This window comes from Heterocephalus glaber, unplaced genomic scaffold, assembly GCF_053883595.1.
Source record: "Heterocephalus glaber isolate CG9 unplaced genomic scaffold, H.glaber_assembly_v1.0 deba00001444, whole genome shotgun sequence".
NCBI lineage: Eukaryota > Metazoa > Chordata > Mammalia > Rodentia > Bathyergidae > Heterocephalus > Heterocephalus glaber.
The window spans coordinates 11,584,992-11,599,737 of NW_028258297.1; the positions used below are offsets into that span (position 1 = coordinate 11,584,992).

At 52.5% G+C, this 14,746-nt stretch overlaps 1 protein-coding gene across 1 annotated transcript; it reads right to left on the reverse strand.

The window, feature by feature from the left end:
• Window positions 1–1,467: 1,467 nt before the first annotated feature.
• On the reverse strand, window positions 1,468–13,544 carry LOC101706968 (apolipoprotein L3-like). The gene is made up of 4 exons (XM_004845700.3): window positions 13,399–13,544; window positions 8,385–8,459; window positions 6,194–6,320; window positions 1,468–2,891 (listed from the first exon to the last, which is right to left on the reverse strand). Exons 2-4 carry the CDS (start codon window positions 8,404–8,406, stop codon window positions 2,015–2,017), a joined length of 1,026 nt encoding a protein of 341 aa, XP_004845757.1. The 5' UTR covers window positions 8,407–8,459; window positions 13,399–13,544; the 3' UTR covers window positions 1,468–2,014.
• Between the last annotated feature and the right edge of the window lie 1,202 nt (window positions 13,545–14,746).

The following is a 14,746-nucleotide window of genomic DNA, read 5'->3' on the forward strand; positions in this document are numbered from 1 at the left end:
GTTCACAGCCTCAGCTTAGGGAGGGGGAAGAGTCCACTTGGAACTAAGAGGGCCCAGGTAGGGAAGAGACCCACACTCAGGGAGGACCGACTGTGTGCCAGGCTCTGGCCTGGCCACAGCCACATGTTACACGTGCTCCTTTCTACACCACGGGAGACATTGTTCTGTGTGACGGGGGGGTGATCTAAGGGGCTCCAGGTCACCCAGATCGGAGGTGACCAAAGTCAGACTAGGCTCCAGTTTCGTGGCACTCAGGATGACTTCTCCTGACAGGCCGCTGAGAGAAGGTGGGTGCCCACAGAACAGGACCAGGAAGGAGCAAGCCTCCTCTTGGGTAGCACCCTTGTCTCAGACTCGAGCAGGAGACAAGTTGCAGACCAGATGATCCGCTAGGTCACTGTCACCTCTGATCCCAGCCCTTCCATCTCCTCCCTCTGTCCTTCCCGGTGTGACTTCCATATCTTGGAGTCTGTTCTGTCCTCCTCTGAGGACCTGGGGAGAAGTAATGGGGGAATGAGGAGAGGACTGGGGAGGGGTGGGAGACCATGGACAGCAGGAGAAAACCCACAAGCCCAGGCCCGAGGCCAGGAGATCCCACTTGGCATCTTGGAGTTCCCCTTCTCTGCTCACGACTCCTTGGTGTTTGGGCGGTGCCACCTCAGGCTTCTGGCAGGAGCTGCCCAGAACAGAGAAAGCACAAGCTCCGGGGCAGGGCTTGGCTCCAGCACTGTGGACTCTCAGAGAGTTTGCTTATAACTCCACGGCCTTGCAGGCTGCAGGGGAGGAAGAGACAGCTTGTGATGGAAGGGCAGCCAGCTGGGTGGCAGTGAGCAGCAGCAGGGTCCTTTCTCCTGCGGCTCTTCCAACACAGTCATAGGAGTTTCACTGCAATTTCATTGAACCCTCAGGGCATCCCGACTCCATGGAGGTTGGCAACTGGCCATGGGCTTCACCCTGGCTGCTGTCATCGCCGCCAGGACCCCTGCACCACCATCACTGCCACCACCACCACCACGCACCGTCACCGTCATCACCCTGAACTCACTCTCTCGCGGCGACGATGAGAGACAGGGCTAGAGAACAGCAGAGGTGGGCTTGCTCATTGCTGGGACCTCACACTCCTGGCAGTGGAGCTCTCTACTCTAGCCTCTCTTTTTCCTCTTACATTTCAATAGTTCAAATTCCGGCTTCTTCCCATTGTCAATTCTTTACTTTTCCTGACCTTCCTTATTCCTCCTGCAACTATTTTTTTCCATTCAGTCTCCCAGGGCATCCATCATTCCAATAGAAACTATTTCCTCCTGCAGGAGATGGTATCAAAAACCTTGGCCATGAGTCTGGATCTCCTGCAAGCCAGTATGATGTCCACAAAATAGAAAAGAGGGAATAAAGACACAGAGACAGAGGCTGGGGAGGAGCAGGGTCTTGGGCTGATCGAAGCTGCTCTGGGGAGCAAAGACAAAGAACCCCAAGGACATCCAGGTTTTATTCATTACACGCATGGAGAGGAGGCAAGATGGGCAGGCCTTGCCACACCTATTGATAACAAGTCTCAAGCGGGCAGGACTGTAGAATGAGGGCACCAGAATATCTTTGCTGAAGAGAAGAGATGGTTAATTCAGAGGAGGGGAATTCAGTTGGAGTCGGCTGATCTTGGCTGGAAGAGAACACTGCCAAGCCACGCTACTTCCAATGTAACACAGCTGAATTAAGGAGGGGCAAGAATCTTGTGCCACTGTAGCCTGCTATTACTGGGCAGAAGTGTCTGCTGCATCCTCCCATTCCCCACATCCACTCATTCTGTCTTGTCTTTCATGTCAGCCTCTGCTTCCTGCCTTCCCTTTAACCTACTCGCTATGTGCTTTCATCCCTCCCTTGCTGTGTTCAACCGCAAAAACTCCAAACCCCTTAACATGCAGGCTCCTCTCTTCCTTCTAATGAAACGCTCCTATTTGTCCATCTCTTTCTCTAGAGCGTCTTCCCTGACCTTGGTGATACTCTGGAGAGCCAGGCACTAATTTGACGCTGAGTACAAGACCTGATAGGTCTGCTGGAGGTGCTCCAATATGGTCTCCAGTTCCTTAGCCTGCTTCTGCAGTTCTTCACCCAAATCTGACTTTGCCCCTTTATGCAAGTGCTTCGAGTCTTCAACAAGGTTGTAAATGTCTAACCCAAAGCCTACGACCCCAGTACCCACACCAACTATCTTGGTTCCTCTTGTAATTGCCCTAGCAAGGCTTCCAATGCATGGCCGCATCAGCTTTGCACCTCCCTGCATCATTTCGTTTCCTATACTTAGGCTCGTTGTGATTAGGCTTATTAACGCACGGTCACCCATGGCCAGCTTGATAGCACGTATGCTCTTCCCCATGTCTTTCAAGAATTCCTTCCAGTTTTCACTTGAGGAAACAACTCTGGGTGCAAAATGACCCACCCTTTCTGTAAACCTTGTCAGGTTTTTCACCGTTGCTGAAATCAAACTTTGTGCTTCTTTTTGAACTGATGATGCTTTGCTGTGGTCTATCGCAGTAGAGGCGATACCAGTAACTCCACTTGCTACTCCCAGAACCGTTCCTGCTCCAGTGAGCGCCAGACTGGTCCCTAGTGTGAAAGGTGCCAGAGCCAGGCCAACCCAGAACATGATACCAGAGGCAGTGCCGGTGGAGCTGGCCACCACATTGGTGATGGTGCAGTCCTTGTGCAACTTACTAATCCGGCCTGCAAGGTCACGGAGCTTTCCTATGACCTCCATAAGCTCCATTTTCAGCTGAGGAAACAAGGCCAAAAGCTTCTTCCTAGCCTGCTGGTCTTCTTGCTGCCTCTCTCTGGCTGTCTTGGCCATGTCATCTGCGAGCACCTTCAGAGATTCACGTAATGCATCAGCCTCAGCCCTGCAATGGTGAAGTTCAATGGATTAGGACAGGTATTTTGGGTAGCTGTACAATGAGTTCTCCAGTGTGATCTTCTGCCAAACACAGAGCTTTTACCTATAAATCCAATGGAAAACAATTGTACAGATATACAGAATTTTTCCTTCAATAATGACCATGTTTTCGACATCTAAAGTGCTCTGTGGTCCTTATCCAATAAGGAGGCAATGAGTAAAAGTCATCTGAAGATGGTCTTTACTGAAGGGCACTTGATAAAGATCCTTGCTCACTCAGATGCATGCCATAGCTACCAACTATTTGGAGACTGGAAATTGTGTAGGAGGAAACAGAGAAGTGGGCCTGGGCAGGAACTTAGCTCAGACCACATCAGTGCAGTGAGGAATGAATCCCACCTGAAAAGAAGCCTTCTCTTTCCCCCAGCTGCTGGGAGGGGATCTGTAAGTCCCTGAACAGACCTCCCTTCTAGGAATGTCTCTGTTTGCCTGGGGCCTTTGGCCACAGTACCACACAAGTTCAGCACCCCAATCCAAAGATTCTAACTTTGACCTTTGGCAAAAAGATCCTTTGATCTCTGATCTGAGGTCACAAGGAAAAGTGGCAACATGTGCTTCTGCAATGGGTCACAGTGAAAACACAGGCCTGTTAAAAAGACTGTAGAATATTACCTTCTCCATATGTACATAAAATGTAAAGAGTCATACATGAGTTGACTATTTAGAGGAGAATCTCATGCCCATGATTGTAAAACTACAAATATTTAAATATCAGGAAAACATCCAGAGCTGAAAACATCTGTGTTCCCAAGTGTTTCTCCTGAAGCATGCTCATTATTAGCAATGAGATGAATGATGGCGACTTGGGAACATTTCTGAAACCCAGAGGAATTGGACACTAAAAGCACAGACATGTGGTGTGTGACAGAGTCAGCTGTGAGGGCAGACTGTGATCCAGCCCCCGGAGGACCGCCATAGCCTGAGGGTAGGGTTGAAAAGAACTCTTTCCTTGTCCACAATGCACTTAAGCTTTTCTGAACATCCTCTCACCTGGCCATTGGCCTTGGCCTCCCGGGTCCGTCTTGTGTCTCCCGGCCCTGCATTGCCCAGGCTTAGAACAAATCCTCCCAAGCCAGGAGAGTGAGAAGCCAGCACCCTGATACCTGACCAGGTGCCCATCCCGACCTCTGATGTATGTGTCCCGTTAAGACACCATCACAAATTCCTCCAGTACTTATGTTCCTGTTAATCATGAGCCTGCTTGTTTGCTGATACTCCCCAGCTGCCTTTACTGTCCAGATTTGATCCCCGTCCCTCTCTCCAGTGCAACAGTCCTGAATGATGGCTTCCTCACTACTGTGACTTGTAGCAGAATAAGGAACCTTTCCCAGGGCAACCCCCTGCTTGGCGATTCCTGATGTGAACTGTCACACATAAGTACTACAGTGCACTGTGTCCTGAGAGGAATAGATGCTGCATTTTCCAACCCCTCTAAACTCAGTCCCATGCAGCTCTTCCTTTGTCAGATTTGAAGCCTTGTGCTTTCCCCATGATAAACTGTGGCTGTGTAATAAGCAACTTGAGTGAGCTCTGTAAGTTCTCCCAGTAAATTAGAAAACCTGGATGGTTACATAAATTCCAGGAAGATAGTCTCAAAAATAAAGATAGAGTCTGGGTGTTGAGGTGCATTCCTGTAACACTCTGGGAGGCTGAGACAGGAAGATCAAAAGTTCAAGCCCAGCCTGGACTGATTAGCTACTTAGCAAATATTTCTCTTAAAATAATACAGGATAAAAACGGCATTTCGGAGTGAAGGCCATGAGTTCAATTCCAAGGAAAGCCAGGTTAAAAAAAACAACAACAAGGATGGTCTTTGGTCTGTGTCTGAGGCGTTGCAGTTTGCTTCATGCTGGGCACTTTGAATGCACATAATGTATCCTCAGAGCCAGAGGGAACCTAAAAGATGGTTTTTCCTGTTGCCTACTTTCTTCCAATGCCTGCTGCCCTTTGCCCTTCCAAGTGGAAGGTCAGGGGGTCTGGCTGCTGCCCTCGTGGCTGCCAAGCAGGAGACCTGGCGGTTACACTTGGCTCCACCCTGACTCCCCTCCCCTCCCCTCGCTGTCTCCTGACCCACACCACACGGCACCCAACTTTCAGGGTCTTCCTCCTGTGTCAGCCCTCTAAGGACACCTGAGTTGGAGACAGCGTCACTGTGTGCAGCCAAGGCCACGTGCAAAGTCTCACGAGACACCGAGCTCCTGCTATCATCCAGCAGAAAGCAAGGCAAGTCCTGAATTGGCACAAGGTAGGACAGGATGCACCTTCCTCCGCGGTAGAAACTTGGAGTGTCCTCAGACTCCCTCAAATGGCACACAGCTGGCAGCGACTGTCCTCACCTCAGAGGTCATCACTGATGCCCCATGCATACCGCTTGGTGAGGGCTCCTCTCTGCAGAGCAGGGTCCCCAGTGGCAGCTGAAACCCGCTCACCACTCTCTATGCACCTCGGGGATGGATCCCGGTGGAGAGGGAGGAAAGGCTCCCTCCATGCTCACGTGTCCTCTGCTGGGTCCGCAGCCTCACTGTGCTTTGGGCTTTAGTCCTTCCTTACCTTACTCTGCCTGGCTTGGGACCCCAACCACGCTGTTCCCATTGAACACAGCACAGCCTGACTGTGCAAGGGACAAGTGTGGATTCCCGGAACTGGCAGGACAGCCAGCCTCACACCAGCTCTGTTCATCTTCACTCCATCCTTAGTGCTTTCTGGGCTGCAGGCGGATCCTGCTGTGTTTCTGCAGTTCCTCGGGTGGGGAGAAACCTGGCCCAAGGAAGCATCCTTAGGAAAGCAAGTCTAGATGTGCTGATCAGGTCTAGATTGCTCTGACTTGTCTCATCTCCAAGGGAGAGGAGACTCCTGGTCCTAGTCTCTTCCCTTCTGATTTTTAAATAACTTCCTCTGAGCAACAAATGTGAGTCAGTCATATACTGAGCACATTCTATGTATTGTCTTATTTTTTCACAATAAAACTCAATGGATGAAAAAGTAAAGGCAGAAAGTAGTGAAGGACCTTGCACAGGGCCCCTAACTAACAGATGGCCAATGGCATCCTGTCCTCTGTGGGCAGCACCTCCCCTCAACCTGAGCCCATTCACTGCCAGGGAATGACAGGGAGGAACCATCCTGCAGGGAGTGTTGAGCAAAACGTCCTCAGCCCTAACCACAGCACACTGCCCCCAGGAGGGTTTTCTGCCCTGAGGAAGCCAGCCCAGCAGCGGCCTGGGTGGCACTGTGGAGCCCCATGGAGCTGACCTGCCCAATCCTGCCTCTGCCCGGACCATCTCCCAGGCTTCATCTTCAGTCACCAGACGCTGCAGATCCTCTCTGCTCACTGTGTGCCGGAAACAGTCAATGACATCCTTGATGAATCTGTGGTTCCCTAGATGGCAGACAAAAAAGAGAAAGCTTAAAACTCCAACAATACTGCCTTGGTGGGCTGATTATCTGAGATTGACATTGCGCACTGGTGGCTTAAGTGAAGACTGATTTAGCATGAACTGTATGATTGCTTGCTGGCCCTGTCCCCAAACACAGTGACTGGAGGTTAGGGCTCTAACATGTGAACGTGGGGGGAAGAGAATGTTGGAGACTCACACTACTGATTAGAACTGTCATGCGAGGAGGATGGCTGCTGCTGACTTTGGGAGCCAGAAGCCTGGCAGTAGAGGGGATTCTTCAGGTGGGTGGTGAAGGGGGAGCTAAATGCCCATTTCTGATCCTCCTGGTCTTGTGAGAAGGACTTAGCTGCCTTTCTTAAAGCACTGACTTCCCTGGGCCTGCAGGTGACCAGTGGGAAAGCACAGCAGGGTGAGCACCTGGCATCTCTGCCTCCAGTTCGCATCTGCCTCCTTTGCTCTGAGTCTTCTCTCCTGTATCCGCTTGGATCAGCATCTTCTCAGGACAGGAAACAATGCACCAGGAAATAGCAACTTTCTTACCTCTTCAGAAAAACACCTGCCTGACCAGTGCTGAGACAGTCAGTGCGCACCAGGCCACTGTTCCACAGACCCTGTGACTGTGCACACTGCTGCCCCCTGTCTGTGTCATCTCAGAGCACAGGTCGGTGCCTCTAAATTAGGACTGAGGCAGCTGCTGCCCTGTCCTCCCACTGCAGCTGTACTGACTAAAGTGCCTTTCTGCTTTTCACCTTTACTTTTGCCATCTGGTAATTGAGGGCGTGGCCAGACATGACTGCTGGCCCCAGAGTCGGGCATCTGGCCTAGGATTCCAGGAGCCATCACTTCTGTCTCAGGGAGCACAAAGCCTCAGCAGTACCTCTGCCCCGAGGCTGCCCATTTAGTGAACAAGACAGAGTTTGTTTGGAAGAGTCCACCAGCCCCAGCCCTGCCTCAGGATCCCAGGACAGCTGAGAGCTCCTGCCTTCCAATATTCCCTTCCTCCCCGACTGAGCAGCAAGACCACCGAGAGCAGGATTTGCTCTCCAGGACTGGTGAAGATTGAGAAGAGCCTTTGTTTCAAGGCACCTGGGTGAGGGGTAGAAAAAAAGAATGAAGGAGCATGTTGCTGACTGAGGATAGGTGTTTTCCTTTTACTTTCAGACATTTCTTTCCTTCCTTCCATTCTTCCTTTCCTTTCTTTTCTACCTTTTTACCTTCCTTCCTTCCTTCCTTTCTCTTTCCTTCCTTCTTTGTTTTACGTGTAGTATTGAGGTTAAAGCACAGGAGTGCTTGGCCACTGAGCTGCATCTCCAGCATTTTTATTTATTTCTTCTTACTTTGAGATGGGCTGGTTAAGTTGCACGGGGGGGACTCAAACTTCCAGTCCCCCTGCCTGAGCCTCTCTAAATTCTGGGATTACAGCTGCGGGCCACCCTGCCACTCTCAGACTTTTATTTTCAATGAGATCCTCACAAGAACTCCCTGCCTGAGGCAGTCCCACCTGGTGAGCACCATGCATCTCACCTGCGGTGCAGGCCAGGTGCCCACACACAGGTCCAGGGAGGGAGCAGAGAGAGGGAAAGTTTCCACCTGGAGCTAACCAGGTTCAAGTCGGGGAGAGACCCCCACACAGGGAGGATGTACCTGTGAGGGAACTGGCCTGGAGATGGCCACACGTTATACTGGGTCCTCACAACACTATAGGAGACATTGTTGGCATGTGATAGGCAAGGGGAGCCAAGGGATCCAGGTCTGATATGTAGTGGGAAGGTGATAAATGTCACACAAGGGTCCAGTTCAGGGCCACAATAGGCCATTCTGCCGGCCCAGCCATTCGGAGTGGCACCTGAGGCTCTGGCTAGGAGGCAGAGTGGGGAGGAAGTGAGGACCTGGGCCCTGAGGAGAGGCCCAGAGAGTAATCTTCCCAGAGCCAGGTCAGGGAGATCTGTCCATCTCTCCTGGGCTCCCTCCTCTATCGCTGACTACTGTGCAGGAAGACTCAGCCCTGGAGCACAAACCCATGAGCCAAGAAGAGGTTCCAGTACCTCGGGAGGATTTGTTGCCCATGGTGTCTGCAGAGGGGTCTCCGAGAAGTCCTGACAGCTCACAAGGCCTCCAGGCTGGAGGAGAGAAGGAAACAAGTGATGGACTGGAGTCGGAGCCTGCTGGAGACGCAGTGAACACCCATGTGTACCCACCCGCCACCCGGGGATGGCAGCAGAGGCCACCAAGGACCTCAGCCACACTGTTCTCTGTCCCCTCAGCTGTGTGGCTGCTCGTTAAAGAAAAGGAAATCACCTGGCTCAAGCTTCCACTTCGCAGGGCAGAGGCCTCCTGTTCTGTGAGGGTACAGGGACAAGGCAGCGGGATGAGGACACAGCCAGGTAGAAATAATAAGAGCCATGCAGTGTGATCGGGGGATGGAAATTCTGCCCACTACTTGGTTGTGGGCCCATTTATGTTCACTGATGATAATGGCCAGTGTTTGTTTAGGGTCTGGGGCAGTCGGACTCCTTACGTGTCCCCTCCTAAGTGTACTCCAGGGGATAAGCACATCTGAGCTGACATGTTGAAGCCAAGTGAACCCCAGTGAAGGCCGGGTAGCATGACTGAGTTCACAGAGGTGCTGGGGCAAGGGCTTGGGTCCAAATCCTATTTTTCCTATGACTATGCTCTGTTCTCTTAAATACACAGAAATATTCACTGATGTTTGTAGATTCATTGTCCACGACTCTCGTTCAGCCCAAATCCACGACCTGTCCCCTGCCCCCTGCCCCCTGCCTTGGTAAGCTGACTGGTGCTCCCTGTGGTGTGCAAACCCTGAACTCTTCTTGCTGCTCTATCATCCTTCACCCCAGCAGAGCTTGGAGCCCTGCGAGGCCCTGGCCCTGCTGGTGGCTGCCCAGTGCCCTCTGCGTCCTGCCCAAACTATTGGATCTTAGGTTGTTTCTCCTTCTTGATGGCATTCATCCTCACATGTAATTTGGCTTCTATTATGCACCCTAGCTTTGTGACCAACTGTGCTGCTATCATACAGCATGAAGGTCCTCACCAGATGGCACAGCACATACCGAAGCCATGCTCTTAGAACCCCCAGCTTCCAGATTTGTGGGTTAGCTTCCAGCCCTTATGAATTATCTTCCCTGAAGTAGTTTGTTATGGCCACAGAAATGGACCGTGTGCTGACTGCAAAGGATGTCTGTCACTTCTTTACCAAGAACAGCTTTCTCCTTATTCCCTGTGCGCCTCCCTCCACAGACAGGTGTACTGGGATGCCCATGAACAGAATTGGCCCTCACTTTCTGCAACTCCCAATCCGGACCCTCCTCACAGCACTCGACCAGAGCCTCCATCCTGCAATGGGTTCTGGGTAGCGCCCCCTTTCCGAGGTCAGCGGCTCCCCACCACATGCCTTCTCCCTCACTGATGTGACAGGCGCCAACTGTCCCATGGCCATGGAGTGTCCCTGATGCCTTCCCTAGGCGGGCATGGATATTTCCCAGTGAGAGAGAATAAGTACAGGCAGGTGTGAGGTGTCCCTGTCAGGCCCACCAAGGTGGGCACAGCTCCCAGCAGGTCCTGTTCTCTCACCAGGCCACAGCACCTCTCCTCATGTCCAGGCATCCCATCTCCGAATGCCGGCCTCTGCTTTCTGATATTGTCTCAGTAGCACAGTAGCTCCCGTGTCCCTTGACCCCTGCCCTCCCAGTGCAAAAGGCTCTTCTCTCCCCTGGCCCTGGCTGCCTCTTCTTGCCTCAGTCACAGGACATCCACTTGTTTGGTACCTGGGGCATCTGCCCGCCAGCCCTGACTATTTATCTCACTGTTTCCCAATATGACACAAGGACAAATCTGCAAAGGGCAAGTGGGGGCTTAGTACTAAAGGCTCACTGTGACAGGAGAACTGGCTGCCCCATCTTTTTCTTGGCTCAAATCCTAGATGGCCCCAGACAGAGCACAGCATTTGGACTATGAGACTGAAATATCAAGAGACTAAGAGGATGGGCAGGCAGAAAGAACAGTTTTAGATGACGCCACACATTTGTGAATGAGTGTGCACCCTGGGTTCATTCTTCCTGGTCACTTAGGGCCTTGTTCTTGTGGGGATGTGGACAGTGTTCCCTCACCCGTACTGGGGCTCATTCTGGCTGAACCTGCTGGCTGCTCAGTTCCCAGAAAGGCTGCTGGTGAGAGGAAAAGGAAAGTGCTGGTAGCAATTCTCCATTGCATCAGGTTGGCCCTGCTCCTAGCTGTTCCCGGGCAGAGAGCCATCTGTTCCCTAGGAGCAGTGGAGTCAGCTCTCCACAGGAAGCAGAGCAGAAATTGTAGCGCTTTCTCTTTCCCTGTGGCTGCAGTGCCTGACTCTTGAGCAGAGAAAGAGGATTAATGCTGCTTGTTCTTCCTCAGTAATGCTTACTGAGGGAGGAGGATCGAGTTCAAGCCCCTGAACTGAACACCCAGGCACTCCTGCCTGCTGAAGCTCCTCCTTCCTCCCCTCCCCTGGCCACCCTTGCTCCTTGGTTCCAGACCCTCTCCTGGATCATGGTCAGCGCACCTGGACCCAGGCCATTGCTGGGGCCACACCCTCTCCTGGAAGCTTTCCCAGCCTCCTCCTCTATGCTAGGCCCAGCCCCTTTGCCTCCTCCTCCTCCCTGCTGGCTGCCTCCAGCCCCCCTAAGCTCCCCTGGAGTGAAGAGGAGACTCCCGGCTCCTGTCCATGTCATGCTGCTGTGGGCAGCTGTCTCCCGGAGGACTCAGTGCGTCCCAGCAGGGTCCTGTGGTCTTCTCTGCTGTGGCCCCATTGGGGCACCAGGACCGACCCGCCTGGCCTCCACCCTCCTTGGCCAGCCTCTGCAACACAGGGTGTGAGAGGCAGTTGCTGGACACGGGCCTCCCAGCCTCTGAGGACCCAGCCCAGCTTCAGCTCCTTCCCAGCCGCCTGAGGAGTTCCATTGGCTTTTCCTGTCTGTCTCCATGATCTGTCTCTTTCTTGCAGACAACAAACAGGAATCTGGCTCAGCTTTCACACAAGTTATCTCACTGATGTCCAGTACTTTTGACAACTGTGGGATATATTTGAAAGTTTTCATGAACTTCTTCGTGTCTTCTTGCTTCAGCATTCATATTTTAAAATGAGGAGAAATAAAGAGATAATTCCAAAATCATGGGGCCCTATCTGAAGAGGGGCCCAGGGTTCCAAACCCCTTCCAAGGTGACAGCCAGGGCCAGATCTCAAGCTCTGCTCCCCTCCACTCATGGCTCTCTACGGAAGCCAGGGAATTTCAGCAGAAAGGAGAATTTTTGAACTTCCCTGGCTGCTCCTCTGCAGGCCCACCTAGGGAATTACGGTTCATTTACAGAGAGATAGTTGTAAACTCAGATTCAACAGCCTTAAAACAATCAGGGTGTACACGTATTTTACTCCTGTGGGCACACTCCCGCTTTGCAATCCATGTGGGTGTAAGGGTTCCAGAGTTCAGGAAGATGGTCAGCAATTCCCATGCAACACTGAAATGTGCCCCAGCTGTAGCCTGTCGGCTCGGCCAAGGTTTCCCCACCCAGACTACGGAGTGATAATGTGCAGGAAAAGTGTGCAAAGGAGAGAAGGTGGTTTTCTGATGGAGTTTAACAAAAAAAGGAGGAAAACACTGAGCGTCAAACTCCACTGGGGCAGAGAGTAGAGTCCACTGATACTGGGGAATCCTGTGCTGTCCCTAAACAGCATGGGAAGGAGGGAGAAGTGGCTTGTAAGCAAACACTCTTGGAGCTGCATATGTCAGACTGAGAACAACAGGTGCCAGGTGTGTGTGTGTGTGTGTGTGTCTGTGTGTGTGTTTGTCTGTGTGTTGGCTTCTGTGAGGTTAAATTTCACCTGGTTGCCAATATTTTAAATGCAAGTTTTTCCATTTTGACACCAAATAGCCAGCAATGCTACCAAGGGCAGCCAGGCCCACACTCTCCCACTGAGCATCACCTGCTGAGAAGCCAGCGCAGGTCTCTCTTGGCCCCACTTTCCTGCAGCCCCTGTGGCCTCTGGCGTCACAATCCCTGCTGCCCCGCTTCCACTGCCTGGGGAGGCCCCACCCAAGAGGTGGGAAGCAGCTGGCTGAGGGCTCAGCAAGGCAGAGAACTCTAACTGCTTTTCCAGGGAGGAAAAGCAGAGGCTCAGGAGGGGAAGTGACCTCCCAGTGTCACACAGCTCTTGGTGGGCACAGTGGAGGCCGACACTGGCCTCTGCCCCCGGGATTGAAGCACACATTTTCACTCATCCAAACTTTCTTCTTCTTGCCTGCTGGCCCAGGCCCAGAGGTCTGCCCTGTCTCATCCACAGTGGGGCCTTGCACTGTAGGGCTCCAAAGGCCGGGTGTGCTGGGACACCGTTCAGTGACCTCCCGCATCGCGCCCCAAATCTCTGCCCATTTCTCCTCCCACACAAAGCACAGCCTTGGCCTTTTCCTTCTGCCCCTCATGCTGACAGAGCACTGGGTGTCAGCCAGTGGGTACGAGCTGGCTGGCTACATGTTCAGCCTCCCTCCCCAACCCTGGGAAGTAAGTCCGCCTGCTGCCAAGGCTCAGTTTCCCCTCAGGGCCCAGAACTGAGTAGGTGCTCAGATGCAGGGTGGGAAGGACAAGCTCTGGGCTCCTCGCATCTCCAGAGAATCTCTGCCCCTTCAGGCCTCAGGAGCAGCCCCTGGGGCCATCCTCAGGTCCCCTGCTCTCCTCCACCACCTTCAGTTCCTTAAAATTTCCCAGAGAGGTAGCCAACCCCATCCACCCTCCCTGCATCACATGCCCTCATCTCTAGCACCCTGGCACCTAAGCTGAGCTGCAGGGACCTTTGGCACCCATCTGAGCAGCCCCCCCCCCCACACCTCTGTTTAGGGCACAGTGGGAGGGATTCGGTGAGACACAAACCTGGGTGTAAATCCAGGCTCTGCTTCAGTGTGTGCCCTGGGGTCTATTCATAATGTCTCTGAGCTCTCCTGCAAAATGGGGACCATAGCCCTTCTCTGACAAAGTGGTTGTGAGGCTGAGGATATGGAGGAGCCCACAACTTACCGAGGAATCCTCCTGTAGCTAAATCCTCCCGTTTAGATCGGACCCAGCGGATCCAGCTGCTCTTTGCTGTGTGAATCCAGTCAAGGCAAGCAGGAATGAGCAGAGGCTTCCTCCAGGCAGAGACTCCCCTACACTCAAAGTGAAACTGAAAGGGACCTTCTGAGGTGTTTATGACCCTCCCTGTTGCACACTCAGAGACAGAATCTCAGCCCCCATATTCCAGATCATTCTCAGTCAAGGTCACCTCAGGTATAGGATCACCATGGATTTCATGAAAAATGATCGATCACCAACCAAGTCTGAGACACTCTGCACATTACTCCTGATACCTAGGTTTTGAAACTAAACACTCAGCACCCATGTCCCCCATCTGCACCATGGGCTCTCTCATGCCCTGCACGTGTACTGCATGCATGTTGTGCAGGTGTCATGGAGCCTCGTGTCCACGCAGCTTGTAGGCATTAGCTTCACTAGGGTCTTCTGCCAGAACCAGCGCCTTCACCACCTGGAGCTGTCATGCACAGCTTCCGCTGAGATCCCTCCACAACTAGCAGCCTGACCACTGGCCACTGCACCCTCCCCTGCTCCCATGGCAACAAGGGGAGGAGCAAAGCCCCATGGGTTTGCTGCCATCTCAGTTCAGCTAGACATGTCTGTCTACCCGGGTTGTTGCTGGGGAGGCTTTTGGCCAAATCTTAGGTCCACACAGTTTTTGCCCAGTGAGAAGATGATTCTAACTCATCAGAAAGGAGCCCTCACTCTGCATCAGAAGGGGCCCAGGGGGCAACACTGGCGCCTATGAAAGGTGGATGAGTCAGCACCCAAGACACCCAGGGAGCAGAGCCCCCACCCTGGCCTTGAAAAAGTAGGCTTGACTTAGACACGCTGGACACGCTCTCCTGGGCTCCCTGGAATGGGATTCCCTTCTGTTCTCCTCCCTTTCCTAGGGAATATGGAGGGGAAAAGCATCTTCCAACTGACCATTCCCCTGGGGGCCTCTCAGGAGTGCAGAGTGGAGAGCAGAGATGGCACTCTGAACAGCAAAGCACATAGCAGGGGACAAGACATGGTATTGCTGGAGGGCACCCCCAGGTGACCTCATAGAAAGTTCAGCAGAAAGATGCTTGTTCCAGTCACTTCTAGCCAGGACATAACCCTCATCCTGAGGATGATCCTGTTTGTCTTTCCTCACACTGGAAAATCAACCCTGAGAAGCAAGTGTCAACCTCAGGAAGGTTTACAACTAAGCAAACAGTGACAAATGAAACTCATAATGTTAATATTCCAGGAGTCAAATTAGATTTTGGTTTAAAATTGATAACTGAATGTTTTGTTTGCGTGCATGAGT